The sequence below is a fragment of the Mastigoproctus giganteus genome, chromosome 11 (genome assembly GCF_048544385.1).
Source record: "Mastigoproctus giganteus isolate SK-2022 chromosome 11, ASM4854438v1, whole genome shotgun sequence".
Taxonomy (NCBI): domain Eukaryota; kingdom Metazoa; phylum Arthropoda; class Arachnida; order Uropygi; family Thelyphonidae; genus Mastigoproctus; species Mastigoproctus giganteus.
This window is the reverse complement of record NC_143585.1, coordinates 1,703,126-1,723,209: the sequence shown is the minus strand read 5'-3', so window position 1 is coordinate 1,723,209 and position 20,084 is coordinate 1,703,126. Positions and strand designations below refer to the sequence as shown.

General features: G+C 41.9%; 1 protein-coding gene across 1 annotated transcript in view; it reads left to right on the top strand.

Annotated features, from left to right (window-relative positions):
- Nucleotides 1-20,084, top strand: part of LOC150077640 (pyrethroid hydrolase Ces2e-like) — a 74,858-nt gene that overhangs the window by 41,299 nt on the left and 13,475 nt on the right. The window contains exon 6 of the mRNA XM_090385561.1: nucleotides 12,056-12,215. Within this exon, the coding sequence (XP_090241687.1) occupies nucleotides 12,056-12,215 (160 nt within the window). The remainder of the gene's footprint in view (nucleotides 1-12,055; nucleotides 12,216-20,084) is intronic.

Genomic DNA, 20,084 nt, shown 5'->3' with positions numbered 1-20,084 from the left:
CATGCGGTGCCATTGACCGTTGGTGGAGCCTGCTTTTGTAATTGTGGAAACCTCTCTTTTGTTGAGTGGTGATTAACATCAATTGCACTTTTCAGGTTCCTCTTGAGCGTACGTGAATGATAGGCATTTGTGTGTGGTTTTTGCCCTTTCCCATCTGTTTTTAGAAGCTGGCTGGAGCGAGGAGATGGCGCTCGACGATGTCCAGTGTTTGGCCGTTTTTCAGATTCGTTCCTACCTGGAGCTTCTGCTGGAGGACTGGGGATTGATTTTTTGCTACATTCGGGACAGACTGATACTGTAATGGCCTTTGGGTAATTTTTATATAATCTACGAAGATCGTCTGAGTTCAGAAGGTTAGTGAGTTTGCTCGGATCTGCTAGCTTACACAGTTCGATCTTATTATAGATATCAAGGAGTATAAATTTCATCTCCTTGTTTTCTTTGTGTCTTGTAGCTCTGCCAGTTGTGATTTTGAGATTTCATTTCCATGATCTATTTTCGCTATTGCTTCTGATGAGGGTGTCCTGAAGTTTAATAATTCATTTTCAAGCTGATTAATTCTGGAGATCAACCGCTCGGTATTCTCAACAACTGCGTCCGTGGTTCCTGAACATGACGCACCGGGTTCAGGTATCCTCAGCTTTAGAAATTCATCAGGTTTAGCACCTGTGATGTCGGTTCTCTGTTGCCCTGAGTCCTTTAACTGTGTAAACTCAGCAGAAAGTTGAGAGATTGCGGTCTGAATTTCGTTTACAGAATTACTTAGCTGAATAAAATCACGGCGGGATACGCACTCCGGATCAGTTTGTGAATTAGGTGGAGTGTCATCGACATTCCTCGAGTCATTTTCTGCTTGTTTGCAAAGTTGACATTTCCAAGAATTTTTAAATTTTCTTTGCGAGTCTTTTCAGATCAGCGTATGGGCTGCATGGCCCACAGAGGCGAACGGCTTTGCACGAAGTGCACACGAGGACATAGTCAACTTGATAACCACACCCTGTGCAAGTAGTAGGTTCGCTCATGGCTGCAGAAACCGTGGGTATTTGCGATTTAAAGGATTATCAGCGTCCTTGAAGACAGCGAAAAACTGAACGACGAATACAGAACACGTGTAAAGTCGTGGAAGGCACGGTGAGTGAGTGAGTGAGGAGTGGGTCAATGAGCCCTGAGGCGTAAATTCCAGAAATGTTAAGAAGCTTAGTGTCGGCAGCTCGTGCAGGCAGGGAGTTCTGTATGTCGTTATACAATCCGGGAAAGCAACGGACAATTGCCTTTATCACTGAGAACAAAGTAATATTCAAAATTAACTTGAATCGAATTAAGAGCTGCTTGTAGTTATAGGTGTAAGTGCACTTTACTGTCACAGAAAGTTAGGGCTCTCTTTCAGCCTGGGTTTTCAGCTCTCTTTCAACCACGAAATAGCGGCGCCTCTCTATATTCCTGCTGCCAGCCACATGGTGACCACTGCGGTCTGGCAAACAAAGGATACAGATATTAACGCAAATAACCTGCTAATTTCCCAACAGAAATTTCAAATTCTCTTACCGGGGGAGTCCACTAGTTGACCTCATTGAGTGAGAACACATTTTGAGATAAGAACTGAAGTTAAAGCACATTTTTTAAACAAATTTCTACGGAGCGTTAAACTGCACGTCTTCACTATTCGGCGGCCAAATCCTCTGCAAATAAATAACTTTCTTTGTAATAATTATCTGTTCGGGGTAATGAGCTGTAAAACCGCAGCATTTTTGCTGTTACGAGTCCTCTGTGTATCCTGTGTCCTCTCATTAGTCCTCTGCGTATTCCATTCTGTTCACTGATCGCAATAAATTAATTAAAAACAAGATACCAGACAGAACGCCGGCTTGTAAAATTGCCCCGGTTACCATCCCGAGCAATAATGGTCCTCTTCTGGCGCATTCGTTTATTACGCAGCCGAGGAACACGTTTCTGACACCATTCCATTCCATTTACTTACCCACGCAATCTTACATAGAAGATTTATATACAATGTTATATCCATTTTAAGAATATCATGCAATGTGACCTCCTGGTACATTGTTTACGTCTGTTCTGGTATCGAGGGTGGCTTCCTGGTGGTTCCTAGGCACAAACCAATCTCCACCTTGTACTGTTGCGATGGCGCAGAATCTGTGCGAAACCGACCTGAAAAAGTATAAGTGTGTGTTTGTTAGTATTATGTATGATGCGTTATATGTCAGGTTACGTCGCCATCAGGGAGCAACCAACGCCTGGGCAGATGCCGCCTAATGCCGGTCCCTAGGCACGAGAAGCGGGGCCTAGGTCTACAGTGTTAAGATAAAGTTAGCTGCAGCCATTATCAACCCACTGCAGGATGGAAGCCTCCTCAACAATTCATGCTGAGGGAAATGGACCATAATCTGCCCCGCTGGTCCAGTGCGGGTTGGCAGATCGACCGTATTCAGCAGTCAGGGGCTTGAACCCCGGTCTACTCAAAGAGCGTGTGCTACTGCACTCCCGCTCCTGACCACTCGGTCAGATATAAATTGTGATTTCTAGCTGTAAAAGTGTCCATCGAGTTCCTCGTCTGACGGTGAGTCCATTCATAGTATTTTTGTGTCAAATCTTGTAGGGATATCGATGCTAGAAGCGTTTTTAATTAACGTCGCTCTGTTGTTCTTGCTTGCGTTGGAACAGCCGTCAAAATGGCTGCTCCTACATAGGACTGACTATTGTTAATATATTCGTGGAATTTTCTAATTGATATTGTTGCTGTTTTGTACTGTAGAATATTGATTTTTATTGCATTTTTGTCAGTATGGCTAATTTTTGTAACTGCGCATTTGATTGAGAAGCCTTTGAGACTGTATATTTTGGCAACTTAGCTATAGTTGTTTTGACCATGAAATTAAGTAAGCTTCAAGTCGTCATTGCTTCTTCCCCGTGAAGAACAAAGGCCTTTGTTCCAGGAGTTCTCCTTTGTTTGACGCCATCTTGCCCTGTTGTCGCTGAGTGACAACGTGACTGAAGCAGTAGGTACTTGATTATTGTTACTTATCATAAAGATATCGAATCGATTTTCATGATTATATACAAGATACATTTTGGTCTGTAACTTGATAACTGTTGACTGATTGATTATTGCATTGTAAGCTAGCATAAGGAATACTGTAGCAGTTTCAAGGCTGCCTAGTTATAAACTCTAACTGGACATATAAACATTGGAAGATTAATATGATTTTTCGCTGCGCCCCTTGGCGAGCGTAGTGAGAAACGCAAATTATCGACATCCAACACAAACTTATACTGTTGACAATTGGCTTTTCATCCCGCACTTTCATCCCGGATTTTTCATCCCAGATTTTGTAACCACCCTGTCTCAACATGAGCACAGTGCAAAGTTCATCTACCACCACTCTGGATGAACCAGAGGCACATCATAGCCTCATACAATATAACAACCCCTCAAAAGTCTGTCACTCAACCACAAAAAAGGAAAAGAGAAAAAAGCGCACCGATTATCATTCTCAGGAAGATGTTCAAGAGTGCTCCAGCCCCCCTGACTTTGGTCCTGATGAGACCCAATGTAGTACTGCATGCACGAGAGCTTCCACAGCCGCGGGCCCCAATGTGGACCCCAAACTCTCAACTCCTACGCTTCCTCCTTCAGCCCTTGACCAGACGATTGTAATGGGTCTAAAACCTTCTGAACGATTGGCCATCTCGTCCTCGCTGATGCCCACTGACTGGGAAACCTCTGCTGAATCTACCACGCTTCATCAAACCATCTGCAAGTTCCGCTTCGTACTTGTCTCCTATCTGAATAATGACACCAACCGGATTACCAAAACAGCTAGCACTTATGTACAGGAATTGTGGACTAAATTGGAATTGATAGCGACAGAATTAATAATAGATATCGAGAAACTCCGAGCAGTAAATGATGAGTTGAAGACAAGAACAACTATTTTCGAGAAGGTGGTGGATACCCTTTCCAAGCTGTAGCCTTCTCCTGACCAGACTTCCCCTCTTGGAATGAATGACCTGACTATGGCTACACCTGATCCCACTCCATTCTCTTATGCGGGAGCAGTGAAAGCTAGGAAAGTGACCCATGCTGAGGCTGCAAAGCAGCAACTACAACCCCCATCAACTTCTGATAGGAAGATGCAGCATGTGCTACTACTCCGTGCTAGTGAAGACTCGAACCTCAAGACCAGTACTGAGGTGCAGGAGATGGTTGCTAACACGCTAAAGAGTGATTATCGAAATGTCAAAGTCAAATCGCTTAGACCCATCAGGAACAGGGGAGTCATACTCGAAACTACCACTGAAGAGGACCTGAAAAGCATCTCCTCCAGCGGTTCCCTCTCATCTGTTGGTGTCCAGGCAGCACCACCAAAGAAAGCTAATCCATCGTTACTCATTTACGATACTCCCAAGGATTGGTCTAATGAAGAAATTTTAGACGACTTCTACTACAAAAATCTGGCCGACTTTGGGTACACTAAAGAAGAAGTCAAAAGAGAAATTACATTCAGATTTCAAACAAAAACAAATTCCAATTCAACGGCGCACAGGGTCATTAGCCTTTCACCCAAAATCTACAAGAGAGTTCTCTCAGCTGATAGAATTTTCTTGGGTTGCAGCGCATACAGATTTCGACCTTTCACAATCGTCACAAAGTGCTTCTTGTGCCTAGGATATGGCCACACCTCTCAACACTGTACACATAACTCCCCCACGTGTGGCCACTGTGCACGTAGCGGGCATGTACATGTGGAGTGTCCCCATCAAGATGAGCAGCCTTGCTGTGCCAACTGCAAACGACGGAAGCGAGAGCATTCCCACTCAGTCCGTGATGTTACTTGCCCTGAGTACCAACGTGCACTAGAAATGGTACGACTGAGAACCTCTAATGAATAGTCCAAATACAGTCAAACCAAGCCAAGTCACTGCAAAAAACTTTGATTCTACTCCACAGGCTTCCACCAACTCAGTGTGGTCTAGGGCAAAACTAAGAATTATGCAAATAAATGGACAGAGATCACGATCCGTCTCTGACGAAATTCGTGTCTCTGCTGAGGACCATGAGATCGATGTTATCGCCATCCAGGAACCCTACACCGCTAGAATACAATCTGGACCATCAACGAGGATTATGGGCTTTCCCATCACCACCAGAGTCATTCAGCCTGTCCCAGAGGACCCAAAATCCTGCATTGTCGTCTTCAACCATGAACTGGACATCTTGGTCGTGCATGGGCTCTGTAACAAATTTGCTACCTGTGTTCAAATCATTAGCCCAATACTGACCTTTTATCTTATTTCACTGTACTGCCCACCATCTGCAGACTTCAATGACTCACTGAACTACCTAGAATTTGCACTCAGTTTCCTTGAAAACAAGTCAGTCCTTCTTGTCTCGGATGTCAATGCCAAATCCCATTTCTGGCATAGCAATACCACGGACCTTCGAGGAATAATGCTAGAGGATTTCATTGTCTCCCACAAACTCATAGTCCATAATCAGCCAAACCAGCACACCACCTACAGCAGTTCCACAGGCGAATCTAATATTGATGTCACTGTCACCACCAATAATTTAGGCCCGTGTATCCATGACTGGCAGACTATACCAGATTGGACCCTTAGCGATCATAGAGTTATCACATTCGATCTAACCCCAAATGCAACTAACACATCTAGGATGCCCAGACCACCTGCATTAGTGCGGTTCTCCATCAAGAGCATCGACTGGTCTTCGTTTGATGACTCCGTAGTCAAAGACTTTATTCCACATGAACCAAACTACCTGAACTCCTGCACAGCCACTGAAATAGCAGACATGATGCAGCAAGTGTTGTTGAAGGCCTCCTACAGGTCGGCTAGGAAAAAATCTATCCGTCCCACTGCCTGCTCTTGGTGGTGTCAAGAGCTTACTGCACTCCGCAGAGAGGTCCATCGTGCCCGTCGACTTTATCAACGGCATCGCGACTGGCCTCCCTGTGAAGTAGCTAGATTCCACGGCAATTATATCGCTAAAAAGAACGAATATACCAAAGCTATAGCTGCCCAGAAGAAAACCACCTGGTCGGAGTTTGTCCGAGACTCAGGGAATTCCAACCCCTGGGGACTTCTATACAAAATAGCTAGGGAAAAGACTTTCAGGCCTGAAATCTTTGGCACTGTAACTACTGGGAACACCGAGACTTCTAACTGGACCGACTCCATCAACTCCACACTTGACAGACTGTTTCCTAAAGATAATCTAGCAGACGATCTACCTGAGCACAGAGCAATACGATTAGCTAATCACACCTATGCTTCTGAGGAGGAAACAAATCCCTTTACAATGGAAGAGCTCACAGCCGTCCTCAACAGGATCAATCCCCAAAAATGTCCAGGAATGGACCTCATTGAGTACGTCTTTGTCCTTCGTTTGTTCAAGCTTAGACCCCTATATCTACAATTGCTCTACAACAAATGTCTTCAAGAGGGAGTTTTTCCCAAGGCGTGGAAAGTGGGCCTGCTGCGACTCATAAGGAAGCCTGGAAAACCCTCAGGAGATCCGCGCTCCCTTAGACCAATTGCACTCTTGGCAAATCTAGGCAAAGTTCTAGAAAGGCTCATGGCTCTCCGAATCACACAACTATTCCAGGAAAAGAACCTATTCTCCCCAGCTCAGTATGGCTTCACACCAGGGCGATCTACAAAAGAGGCGCTGTTTGACTTCATCCTCCATATTGAAAACTCCACATCTAAATATGAACTGGCCATCTTGGTGGATTTTGAAGGTGCCTTCGACACTGTCTGGTGGGACAGTGCATTGGCATGCCTCCGCCTAGCTAACTGTACCTCCCATCTCTACAAGCTCTTCCAGAACTATTTCACAGAGCGCACTATCGTGGTTAAATCCAATCTTCTGCAGATAACTAGACTAACCTCTCGAGGGTGCCCACAGGGTTCTGTCTTGGGGCCCTTTGTGTGGAACATGGTCCTGCACAGCTGGCTTTCTAAAACTTTTGAAGGATGCAAAATTGTGGCGTTTGCAGATGACCTGACTATGGTTGTTTCTGGGAAATCACGCTCCGACCTTGAAAACAAAGCAAATCTTGTCCTAGCAGATCTCTACTCCTGGACAGTTCTCAACAAGCTTCAAATCAGTACCAGCAAAACAAAAATGATGCTTTTTAAATCAAAGCTTGACCTACGTCGCCCACCACAAATCAAGATCTCCGGAAAACCACTTCCTATTGTGACACAGGCTAAAGTCCTAGGGGTGATCATTGACCATAAGCTGAGCTTCCTTCCACATCTACAATACCTAGGGGTCAAAACGAAAAGATTTTCAGCTGCAATCATGAGGATCTCCAAGAGCAACTGGGGACTCTCCAACAAAACACTCTCTCTGTATTATAAAGCTGTTTTCATCCCCATTGTGACCTACGCAGCAGGAGCGTGGTTTCACCGGGTTCAACGAGTACATATGAAAGTCAAGGTCAACTCCATTCAACGTGCTATGCTCTTGGCCACGCACAGATTATGCCGAACAGTGCCTACAGCTGCCATCCAGGTGATAGCTGGAACTCTGCCGCTTGATCTATTTGTTACCTTCAGAGGGCTTAACTTCAGAATTAAAAAGAAAATACCAACGAAGATACAGGGCCTAGAACTAAATCTCAATACTGACCCCAAAGCAGAAAGAGCTCGCTGTTACAAGGAACTCATCAACATTTGGCAGTCTAGATGGAACACCTCACACACAGGCTCCGTTACCAGAAAATTCCTCCCTGATGTTACTTTCACAACCCTGAAAACGGTAAAGACCTGGCTTTCTCTCACCTTGGAATCCTCCTACTTGGTTACCGGACACGGGTCCCTCAACGAAAAGTTACATCAACTGGGTTTGCTACCAACAGATCGCTGTTTCTGCGGCAGTTCAGAGAATTGGAAACATCTTCTTTTCGAATGCAGGTTGTACGATGACTTAAGAGGGACCCTGCTGCAGGCTGTGCCAGGTATCTCAGAACAGCAACCAGGGCCTCTACTCCAAACCCCTGACAATCTAGAGGTATTCCAATCCTATGCATCCGAAGTCTTTAAGCGCAGGAAGCAGAGCTACATAGTTGTTACTGCACCTAACAATACCTCTTCAGTGACTTAAAGAGTTCTATATTCGCATGCCACCATCTTCTTCATTTTTTTTTTCTTCTCCACGTGCTGTCTGGAGTTCCCACTCTAGTGCAGCCAGTTTATTTATTCATTCATTTTCATTTCATTTCATTCAATTATTTATTTATTTTATTTTATTTATTTTTCTCTTCTTTATTTTCTAAATCAAACTATTCTTTTCTTTATTCTTATTAAATTATTATTTTTCTTATTTATTTAATTTGTTCTTCACGCGCTCTGCCTTGAGATCCCACTTTAGCGCAGCCAATTTATTTACTTATTTTATATCTATTTTTATTATTTTTTTTTTTTTTTTCACGCGCTCTGCTTCGAGTTCCCACTCTAGTGCAGCCAATTTATTTATTTATTTTATTTTATTATTTTTATTTCTATTTTTATTTTTTATTTTATCATTTTTATTCCTTTTTTTATTATTATTTTTATATATCTTTTTTTTTTTTTTTTAATTAATTTTTTTTTTTCACGCGCTCTGCCTTGAGGTCTCACTCTAGTGCAGCCAATTTAATTAAATTGCTTTTTTCTTCTTCTTCTTTTTATTTCTTTATTATTGTTTTTTTATCATTATTATTTAATATATATATTTTTTATTAATTAATTTATTATTATTATTTTACTCTTTTTTTTTTCCCTAACTGCACCACGGGTGGTTTTTTTTTTTTTTTTATTTATTTATTTATTTATTTATTTTTTTTTTTGGGCTCTTCTGTCTTTATCTCCTCCCTCTGGAATGGGCCCCCAGAGGAATCTGTTCCACCTTCTGGCAACACTAGGTGGGTCAGAGTCTCTCTTGAGACAGTACGTGTTTTTCTGGGACTGGCCCACCTTCCCGTGGTGTGGACGAGTACCCAGAATCATCAGTCCAGGCGACTGATGCTTCTGGGTAGCCAAGTGGCCAGAACATAACAACAGAACACACACACAAACGTACGTCACACACATATCTGGCCCATTTGTAGTGATACTGTTCTTCACAGAGATACGAGGCGGAGTTGAACAAACGTTCTAGGTGCCGCCCTTACATATACACATGTCCACATGTTCACTTGACCACTCGGTCAGGAGCGGGAGTGCAGTAGCACATCCAAAAATCCCGCACTCACTGGATGTAGTGCTATACCGGTTAGTGCCACCAGTCCTGCCCCCAGGTTGCAGCAAAAAAAAAAAAAAAAAAAAAAGAAAGAAAATAGTACTGGGTGAAGGCTAAATAAACTCAACTTGAATTCCTCTTCGTGGTTCCGGCCTTAGAACAAATTCATTATTAATTCTGATGAACCAATTAATGTTGAACCAATCTATTCAGGTTCGTTCTCTATTTTAACCAAACTTCAGCTCTTTTCAACCAAGGTGGATGCTGTCAAGCTAGCAATTCCAAATTTATCTGTTTATCAGTCCGCACTATATAAACCATCTTCCGAGTTTTCTTCAATCCTCAGAAGTCTTCTCCTTATAATCTTCTTCTGTTGTGATCAGTCACTTTGTCCCAGAACTTTGTCCTTGTGTTATTTTTCTTATTAATGTTTGAAGTTTATAAATAAGCTGCACTTTATATCCTACTGGAAGAGATCACCAGTTATTTGAGTTCATGATTTTATTCATAATATACATATCTTTGTATGTTTCTAAGGCTACACTTCATTTAATACAATTCTGAGTAGAAGTTCTTTTTGGCACTTATAATATTACTGTATGTTTTTGAAGATTCTGTTTTTGTGGCTGCAGCTCAATACATGACCTTATTAGAGGGTTTCAAAAGCTACTTTAGTTACCACTTCATACGGAATAGTCCAATACCTTGAAATGTTCCTGTTAAGGTAATTCCAGCTCTGACATACATCAAAATATGATAAATAACCTCAGAAACAAATGACTGACAAACCTGCAGAAATTATCTGTGAACTGTCGTCTTCTTATCTAACATCTATACATATCCTTAACTTTTGGGTGGTTCTGTGCATAAAAACGTCGATATTGGCCAGAAGGGAATCAGTTAATATCACATTTACTTATATAAATACCATGTCCATTTACAGGATCACAAAACACTGAGAAACTGCATCACCCAGAAAATTTCACCTGGATGAAAAACTCGAAGGCAATCTTTAAATTTCAAAAACGAATATTTGTATCTCTTAAACTAATAGCCAGGTGGTGCTATGAAAGTTCCATAAATTAAATACTTTTTATTGGTTGCCACGGAAACAAGTCCGGTTTTAATACGCCCATTAAAGGTAGAGATATTAGCTGTTATAGTCCTCCAAGCTTTCGGTCTAAATTAGCCAATTTTAAAATATTGTTTCAATGCTAAACAACGATCAGTATAATACTTAAAGCACACAATTAGCCCAAAAAGGTATCATCAATCAATTGTAATGGATTGATTCGAGTCAATCAGAATAAACAGCCAATGAAGCAGATCCATCCAGCTCAAGTGATAGTTAGAGGACAAGACTCCCTCTTATTAAAACTGTCTTTGTAGTACTCAATCAACTGTTAATTACTAGCCTCCTTGAGTTCCACTGTATATAATATTACACATATTACACAATTTACAAATACTTCTATTATTATTAAATTATAAATCGTTACCCAATACTACAATTAAATTACCTTTGCTTCCTGCAGTCGAGATCTTGTTTCTAGTCTTTTTTTTTTGAATACTCTTGCGGAGAATTCTTGTATTTTTTTTAAATTTCTTGGTTCTCGACCAGGAGTTGTGGGTTTTCCTCCGTGAGATTAGGTATCTCTTCTCTCATAGATTTCACACTCAAAAATCACATGCTTCCACGTTTCGACGCCCCCGCAATAACAAAAAGGATCTGGTTCTAAACCTCTGTCATAACGTTTGGCCCTAATCGAGTCATGTCCCGTGATGATATAGCTGGTAGTCACGGTAGGGGCAGACCAGGATGCTACCGTTTCTTTGTTTCTGACACCGACGGATACGGTTCTGCCTCACTTAGAACCAGCGTCAGAGGACAGCAAGAGAAGAACTCCAGGGCATACGTTTCATCTGCATTCCTGCCGTTTTCTCCCAACAAGCGAAGCAAATGTGCTGAACATTGGAGTCCGGGATGGGATGGCGCTCTCTTTGAAGACTTCATCGCACTCTGTCAAAAATAAAAAAAAAAACCGACAAAAAATGTCGAAGGGGGGAGGTGCTCGAATCTTTCCATTGTTTGGAATATCTCTTTGTTGCAGGATCGAATTCGAATCCAATCTTAGTCGGACTCTTCTGCGCATGCAAATAGTTTAAAATAAATAATCTTTATCGCTATTCGTAAAGACAGGCAGTCGGAAAAAGAACGCCAGGGGTGTCCAGTTTGAATGAAATTTAATAACGTAAAATATACAGGTATGCACCCAGTTAAAGTGTATAACAGAGAAGTAAAATACATGAAAATACAGCACAACGATTGTGCATAAACAAATAAATAAATAGAAGCATAACGCACAATTGCAATGGTGGTTCTATTCAGACGGCAAAAGTCCAATTCAAGGAAATCAAAGGAATTCATGACACCATTAGTCTAGTATCTTGAAGAGAATCTCAGAAAGCAGGCAGTAGCACGAGACATCACACACAGTTAAGAACAACTTGTACCTTGTACACATCCGTCAACCAGCTAACCTGCTCCAGATAGTTCTGTGAAACCCTTTCCTGTCCATAACCATATCGAGATCAAATTTGTTCAAGAGTGCAAATATTCTTTTAAAGAACGAGTTCTAACGGTGCTGTTTCTTGTATTCTCTCTACCGTATGAACTCCTTTTTCCGAACAACCCTCACGGAGCGAGTTGGACCCGCGTTGAGAGCAGAGTGAGTGAGTGTGCGCTTGTGGTGGTGGTGCCCGTCCCTGATTGTCTGTTTTGTTTTTCAGTACGCCATGGAGGCTTCGGTGACCGTTCTGTTTGCGCCCGTCGTGGACGGCCACTTCCTGCCCGCGGAGCCAGAAGTTCTAATCAAGAAAGGTCAGCTGCACCACGTCCCCGTCATGGCAGGGCTCACCAAGGACGAACTCACTTCTTGGATGGCCACGTGTACGTACGTATTCTGTTTTACGCATCCGGACGTCTTCTCACCCTTAAAGTAAGATTAAACCAGTTCGGTAGTTCTTGTGGAATCACTTAATTCAATCTGAAGTATTTTTACTTCCCGCTGTATTATTGCTGTATGTTTTAGTACTGATAAATGGCTCAAGAAAAAAGCCTCAGCAAAAAACAAAACTAAAAAAACCCCACTCCCACATCACTTGTCCACTCTCTGTAATAGTCTGTCCACTTCTTCCTTGAATTTATTCAAACCATCCACTTCCACAATAACAACAGATGGAAGTCTGTTCCAGCAATCAACCACTCGCTGATTAAAGGGAAACTTCCGTAAATCTCTCCTGCAAGCGTCTTTCCCCAATTTGAATTTGTGTCCCCTCGTGTGGGTGGTCTCATCGAGAGGAACAGTCCCATCAGTACTGAGTTCGTTCGAGCCATTCAAAGCCTCAAACACCAGCTCACCTTCCTGGTCTTCAGACGCTGCAACAGAATTTGGCGAGTGCGTCACCACCCTTCGTTGCGTGGCGGTCCATCCCAGCAAGGTGTTACGAAGTTCTTTTTGACTACGAAAAAAAAAAAAAAAAAAAAATTGAGCCTTCTTTAAAAATATTTTGGAATTGCGAGTGAGAAAGGAAATGTGTTTGTTTAAAGTATTGTTTGTGATCGATTTTGGCCGACCGCCCCCCCCCCAACAATTCTTTGTCGATAATTGATGAGTGAGCGCCGAATTTAGGGTTCAAACAGCGGAGTAATGGAACAAAAACAGTGAGAAGAGTTTTTCTTCCAAACTGCATAAATCATGGCGGAATCCTAGATGTCCTGTGGTCACGTGGCTGGCCAAAAGTTTTCCATCGAAGAAGCAACTACGGGGGTTGCCCATACCCGTATTTTCAACGGATGGAGCGCGAAAAATAAGGAAGACAGCGAACGAACAAAGGCGAACACACATTACACTTCCGATTCACCGCCCCGGGCATGACCTTCCTTATCCGCGAATCCGAGTCGGTTGTAAACGGGTGGGATTCAGAAAGTCGCGCACGGGCGTGGAGTTCGCAACCCTCTTCACCGAAGGGAACGCAACGGGGGATTGCTGTTACATCGAGTACTCCACGTTTCGGTCATCGCTGAATCCACGCCGTATTTCGGGCACGTGCGAAGTATTACGAGACGCTGACATTCGGTAATCTAATACGTTGACCGGAAGCGTAAGAACCAACCTCTCTGGCACAACTTTTTTTTTTTTTTTTCTTTTCAATTCGTTTTAAGTCATTCGCAGAATTGCGCATTTCAGAAACCACACAAAAGTACTTTGTGGCTTCTGAGGAGGGTCGCATTCCCCGTCTTTCTCCGTTATGCCACTTTTGCCGGTAGTAACCGAAGTGTGTAAATCGACGTAGCACTCGTGTGTGCGCTTTGCGATTTTTCTGGGTCGAAAACCCAGAAAAAGTGGGTCAAAAGAGCTTCTGCGAAAGGAGTTCCGCGAATTACAAGGCGAAACACGTGCAGGCCGAAAGACGCACACTGCGGAGGTGCGCACACCTGGCTTCATTCGTGTCGCGCCGAAGCCAAAGTGAACGAGCGGAGCCCTCTCGTGATGCGGGTCGTGTCAGTGAACTTTTACCGAGGGCGTTTCTGCCCGTGAAGTGCGCCTCGGCCCCTTCCCTTCAGTCACGCGATGCGGGTTTTATCGCTGACGTCGAAAGTAAAGTTTTGCTGCGGGGAATGTGAAAGGTCGCTTGCAGGAAAGGGTTTCTTCGGGGGGACACCTTTCGTGGACAGTAAAATCTGGTTAATATAAACTCGGTTTATACGAAAAGTACTCGTTTATACGAAGCACGTGCCACTCCCCTGCAGAGGGAAGGCTTTTCTTTTGTAAATATATTCGTTTATTACAAAATTCGGTTAATGTGTATTATTATGTGTACTTTGGCATTACTGGAAGCCTGCTAAAAGCCATCAGCCTCATCCTTACGCCAAGAAACTCATCGTCAGCCATAAATCCTTCAAACAGGAGCGTGTTATAACGCGGGGAATACCGCAGGGAGGTGTCCTGTTCGGTTGGTGGTTCGCCGCGGCCCTTGAACCTTTCCTGATTTCTCATCATATGCAGATGACCTCAAATTATATAAAAAATCAAATGACCCTGAACAAACCCACCTGATAAATCAGTAGGTCTCCACCCTGATCAACAGCCTTGTAACCTATCTACTGCAGATAGGTCTGGAGCTGAACATTTCTAAATCAACCCAAATCACATTTATAAAAAAGAGAATCAAAAATGACATCACAGCCTATCACAACGGAATGCAGTTAAGGAAAGTGAAGTCTCACACCGACCTCGGCTTGACTTGGGACGAGGGCCTCACTTTTCAAAACCATTTTTCGACCATGAAAACTAAGACTTTCTCGGCGATGTGGGCAATTCGACAAGAGCTGACGGGGTTACTGCACGTCGATGTAGTCGGTGGATACGTCCAGCGGTGCCTACAACCCATTGTGATCACTGGGGTTACTCTGGGGTTACTTCTACCATTTGCAGATGTGTATGCATCATCAATTTGGTCTTCTGCACCGACCTCGTACATAAACAGATTCCTGGCAGTCGAGTACTGGGTAATGCGATGGATGAACAGGGTCACGGGCAACGCGTTCACAATCTCCAGGGCTGTTTTATATGCCAACTTAAATATCACTCCCTGGAGAGTTCACATTGCATCCAGGAATATTCTTCTTCTTTCTCAGATGCTAATTGGTGTGATTGACGCCCCCAGTCTTCACGGAATTATCGCTACTCCACGTGCTGGACTCAGTAATGACAATCCCTACTTACCGTTGCATTCTACACTATCCAACCTGTGCTGTCTGAAGAACTTCTTTCCGAACAACGCAGTCCCCATTTTCAATACATTGGCAATAGATCCTGTGAAATACTGTGAAGGCAAAGCAGTACAGAGTGAAGAGCCTCTCTGAAGCTTACAGCTTGCTTGAACTATAGAAGTATGAAGAAGGAATGACCAAAATATAAAATAGCTGTTGGACATCTACTTTTAAATGGTACTGTGAATAATTTCCTCTTGTAAAGTTGTCGATAATTACATTCTGTAAATAATACTGTAAATGATTCGCACTTCTGTAAATATTGTAAACGTGATTTATAAATATTGCATTGTAAAAATTGCCCCCCCCCCTGCATTTTTGTACACCCTTCTAGCCGGTTGGCTGTGTAAAAGGGGTGAAAGCGATCACTTGCTATTAATAATAATAATAAATGTTCATTTTCACCCCCTCAGAAATAAATATTTTTGTCATTTTGTGCGTTTAATACAAATCTGGGCACAGTTGTCCGACTATTGCCTTTGGGACCACCAGTTCCCTTCTTCCCGAACGATGACACTGTGACTTGTTGGAATTTACTTTTGTATAAACAAAACCAGTTTATCGTGGCTACAACGGAAGTGCACTCTCAGAAACATCGTTGTGAAGGATCAGCTGTTAAATTAACAAAAGAATAAAATCAGTTTTTCTAAGTAGTAGTAGTAGTAGTAGTGGCATGTGATGCAAGAAAGAAAATGTAGGAACTTATGCAGCATCAGCCAAAAAAACAAAACAATTCCCTCCAAATGCCTGTTCGATTCCTCCTTAAATTTATTCAACCTATCAACTTCCACAATGACAGATGTAAGTTTGTTCCAGCAATTAACCACCCGCTGGCTAAAGGCAAATTTTTGCCCTGATATTCTACATCTGTCTTTTCTTAATTTGAATTTATGTCCCCTTAGGTTCGTAATCTTAACAAGTGGAAGGATCCCATCAGAATTCAGCGTGCTCAACCCATTCAAGGCCTTATACACCTCAATCAGATCTCTGCGCAGGTGCCTAGTCTCCAGCCACTGCAATTTGCAGGACTTAAGCCTCTCTTGATAAGAGAATTCCTCCATTCCACTCACCAATCTTGTTGCCCTTCTCTGTATACGCTCAAGTAAGTCTACATCCTTCCTAAAATGAGCCCTCCAGACCTGTACGCAAAAGAACAGAAGTTAAGCAGTACTCAAGGCGTGGCCTGACCATTGCCTTATACAGAGGGATAATCACCTCCTTTTCCCTGCTAGCAAAATTCCTATACTGTATATCATTGACAAAACCCCATGACCTGCCCTGGCAGCCTGTCTGCATTGCTCACAGAACTTCATATCTGACTGCACAATTACTCCCAGGTCTTTTTCATTTTCTACCATCTTAAGTGTAGCACCACACAGTTGGTACGTTTCTCTGGGGTTACTTCTACCATTTGCAGTAGTTTGCATTTGTCAAGGTTAAACTTCAGTTGCCACTTCTTAGCCCATCTGCCCAAATTATCTAGATCCTGTTGCAGTAGCACACTGCCATTACTGTCATTAACAACCCTGCCAACCTTTGTATCATCTGCAAACTTCGACATTAAGCCTGAAATACCTTCATCAATATCATTGATAAATATACAAAATAACAGTGGACCCAACACCGAACCCTGTGGGACTCCGCTAATAACATTAGTCCAAGAAGAGCAGCACCCATTGATTACCACCCTCTGTCTTTTCGCACTTAACCATCCTTTTATCCATTGTAGCAACTTACCCTTAATACCATTCTGCTCCAATTTGTACAATAGTCTTCCATGCGCAACAGTGTCAAAAGCTTTCCTGAAATCCAAATATATGATATCAAAATTATTTTTTGCATACAGTTCCTTTGTAACCACATCATAATATTCTATCAAATTTGCCAGACAAGACTTTCCCTTAACAACCCATGCTGTGTCTGAATTATTGCTGCAGTCTTGTCTAGATGATCCTGCAATGCATCTTTAACCAGTGACTCCATTATTTTACCCCGAACAGAGGTTAAACTAACTGGTCTGTAATTACTAGTGTCACCCTTTGATCCCCCTTTGTCAATTGGGGATACATTTGCACATCTCCATGGGGACCTCCCCTGAGTCCAAGGACGCTCTCATAATTATGGCTAAGGGTTTTCTTAGTTGCTTTGCCGCCTCCTTTAATATATAACTGGATAGATCCCATCCACCCGAGGTGCTTTTCTTATGTTTAACTTCAACAATTTCTCCCCTCGACTTTGATCTCAGTTATTACAAAATCATTAAGTATACTGCTACAATTTGATAACCTTCTGCCATTTTCAAACCTTAATAATTCCTCACGTGTGAATGTAGATGCAAAATAATCATTCAGTTTGTTTGCTATCTGAGCAGGATCATCAACAGTCGAACCATCGATATCGAGTGGACCAATCAGATTCATCCCCTTCCTTTTAGAGTTTATATAAGTAAAGAAATCCTTGCTGTTTTTCTTAGCATCTTTTGCCAAGGATTTCTTGTAATCTGCCTTCGCCTGCCTAACCTCCTTTTTGACCTGATTACAGACAACTTATATCTGCCATAGGCTTCTGAGTCGCTTGATAATTTATATGCATCCCATGCATTTTCCTTCTCTGCCACCAGTCTCATTAGTTGATTTGATAACCATTTAGGCCTAAACTTTGAACAATATTTCTTAATAGGTATGAAACTTTTAGTAGCTTCCACGATTAATTCCTTGAATGCTTCGCACTTAGAATTTACTGTTGGTAACATCATCAGTTGATCCCACTGTACAGACTTTAAAAAAAACTGTCTAAGACCACTGTACTCACCTTTACGGAAGCAAAAACCCTTTCCTTTACCCCTGATGGTAATTAAATCTTTAATTAAATCCCACATCAGTATACTGTGATCACTGCCACCTAGTGGTTCCTTTATCTGCAAATTCTTAATACACGAATGATCACTGCTGATAACCAGATCAAGAGTATTACTCTCTCTGGTTGCCTCTCGAACATGCTGCTGCAGAAAACAATCATCCAATAAATCCACAAAAGTCTGACTAGTGTGTGAGTGACCAACCCACAAGTTCCAGTCGATATCTGGGAAGTTAAAATCCCCCATTATAAGACATTCTGATTTACTGGCCCACTCTATTTCTCTGTACAATTGTTCGTTGTACTCATTCGAGTACAATGAACAATCATTAGGCCTATAACACACTGCTAGTGTTATTTTTGCTTTCGCAGTGTTATGTCACAACAAACTGAATCAACAGTGCACTGTTCATCAACTGGATGCACTTCTTTTGATTTAATGTTTTTCTTAATACGAAGTTTTTAGAAATCTTCAAGTACCGTGTTAATAGACTAGGAAAGAATAGCGAAAGCTTAAAAAGCGGTACTCACCTTGAAATTAATCTGCGATGGTTTACTTAGGTAGCGTGGTTAATGTTTAAGTTGGATTGTTGAATTGAAAAATTAAAAGGGAGGGAAGTAAGTAAAAGTTGACTGAGTTAAATGAGCGCAAGGAAACAAAAGTGTACACACATCCAATCCTTGGTTGTCATCGAAATAAAAGAAAGAAGAATAATTAAAAACTATGTAGGTGAAGCCAATAGTCTTTACGAGGACTTTCGTTAGTTAAACAACGTCTTCAGTTGACAATGTGTGGGGAGAGAACGCGTATGGTATTTTAAGAATAAAAAATTATACTCTCGTGATGCCTTTTTTGACATGTGGGAACTTTAATCTCGAGAGGTTCCAAATTGGGGAAAGATTGAAGGGGAGTTTAGAATTTAGAATTTGGAGGTTAGAGTGGTGCTTGTACCATTCAATAACTAGAGCTTCATATTGATGTATTCTGTAGCTGGATTTTAGTTTAATGATGGAAATGGCAGAACCGATGAGCGGGTTGTGGTTGTGAGTCTGGGCATGAGTTGTAAGTTCTGTGACAGATTGGTTAGACGTGAGACTATAGAAATGGTAGTATGCACGGGTGTTGGATGGTTTTGATGAGCCGGATTTGGTAGTGGTACTTCCGATATAACATGTGTTGCAGTTTGGTTGACAATTAATGAGGTATATAATATTATTAAGGTCGTTTGTAGAATATTTGTATGTGTCTTTATAGGTGCTGAAGAAGGATCCTAATTTGTTGTAGGTGGAAAAAACAAGGGAGATATCAGTGTTGTTAAATAGGCGTCGGAACTGTCCTGCTAGTTCATTGTGGTAAGGGAGGACTATGCGGATGTTAGTCTTATTTTTGTCTTTGGTTGGGATGTTAGATTTAATTTTATTTTTAGCGTTAAGGATTGTGTTTAAAATGAGTTGGTGGGGGTAACCTCTGGATATAAATTTGTCGGTAATATACTGTATTTCATTGTGAAGGTCGGTGGGTGAGGAACTGTACTTTAGTGCATTGTGAATTTGGTTATATAAAACTGCCTTTTTAGTGTTTAGAGGGTGATGAGAAGCAAAATGTAAGTATTTACCGGTGTTTGTATTTTTCCTGAAAATTTTCGTATTTAATTTTGTGCTTGTTATATAGATAGTGAGATTAAGGAAATTTATCTGATTGTTCTGTCCAATTTCAAGGGTGAATTTAAGTCTATCATGCACAGAGTTAAGTTTTACGAAGAGGTTATTAATAATGGATCTGTTGCCTACTACAAGAATGTCGTCGGCATAGCGCATGTATAATTTTAGTTCAGGGGGAAAGGGGTGTAGGATTTGGCTTTCAATGGCGGCTAGGTAGATTTCGGACAATGGGGCTGAAATCCCCAGTCCCATTGGTAAGCCATATATTTGTTGGAAGATTTTTCCGTTGAATCTAAAAAATCTTGCTTCTAATAGAAGGGTGGTGAGTTCAAGGTTATGGTCTATAGAAAGGGAGGTACGTTTTGTTAAGGTATCGTCTGTTTCTAAGAACTTGCGTAAGGCTTGTAAAGTAAATGGAATATGGACATTTGTGTAAAGAGAAGTAACGTCATAGGAAGCTAGGAT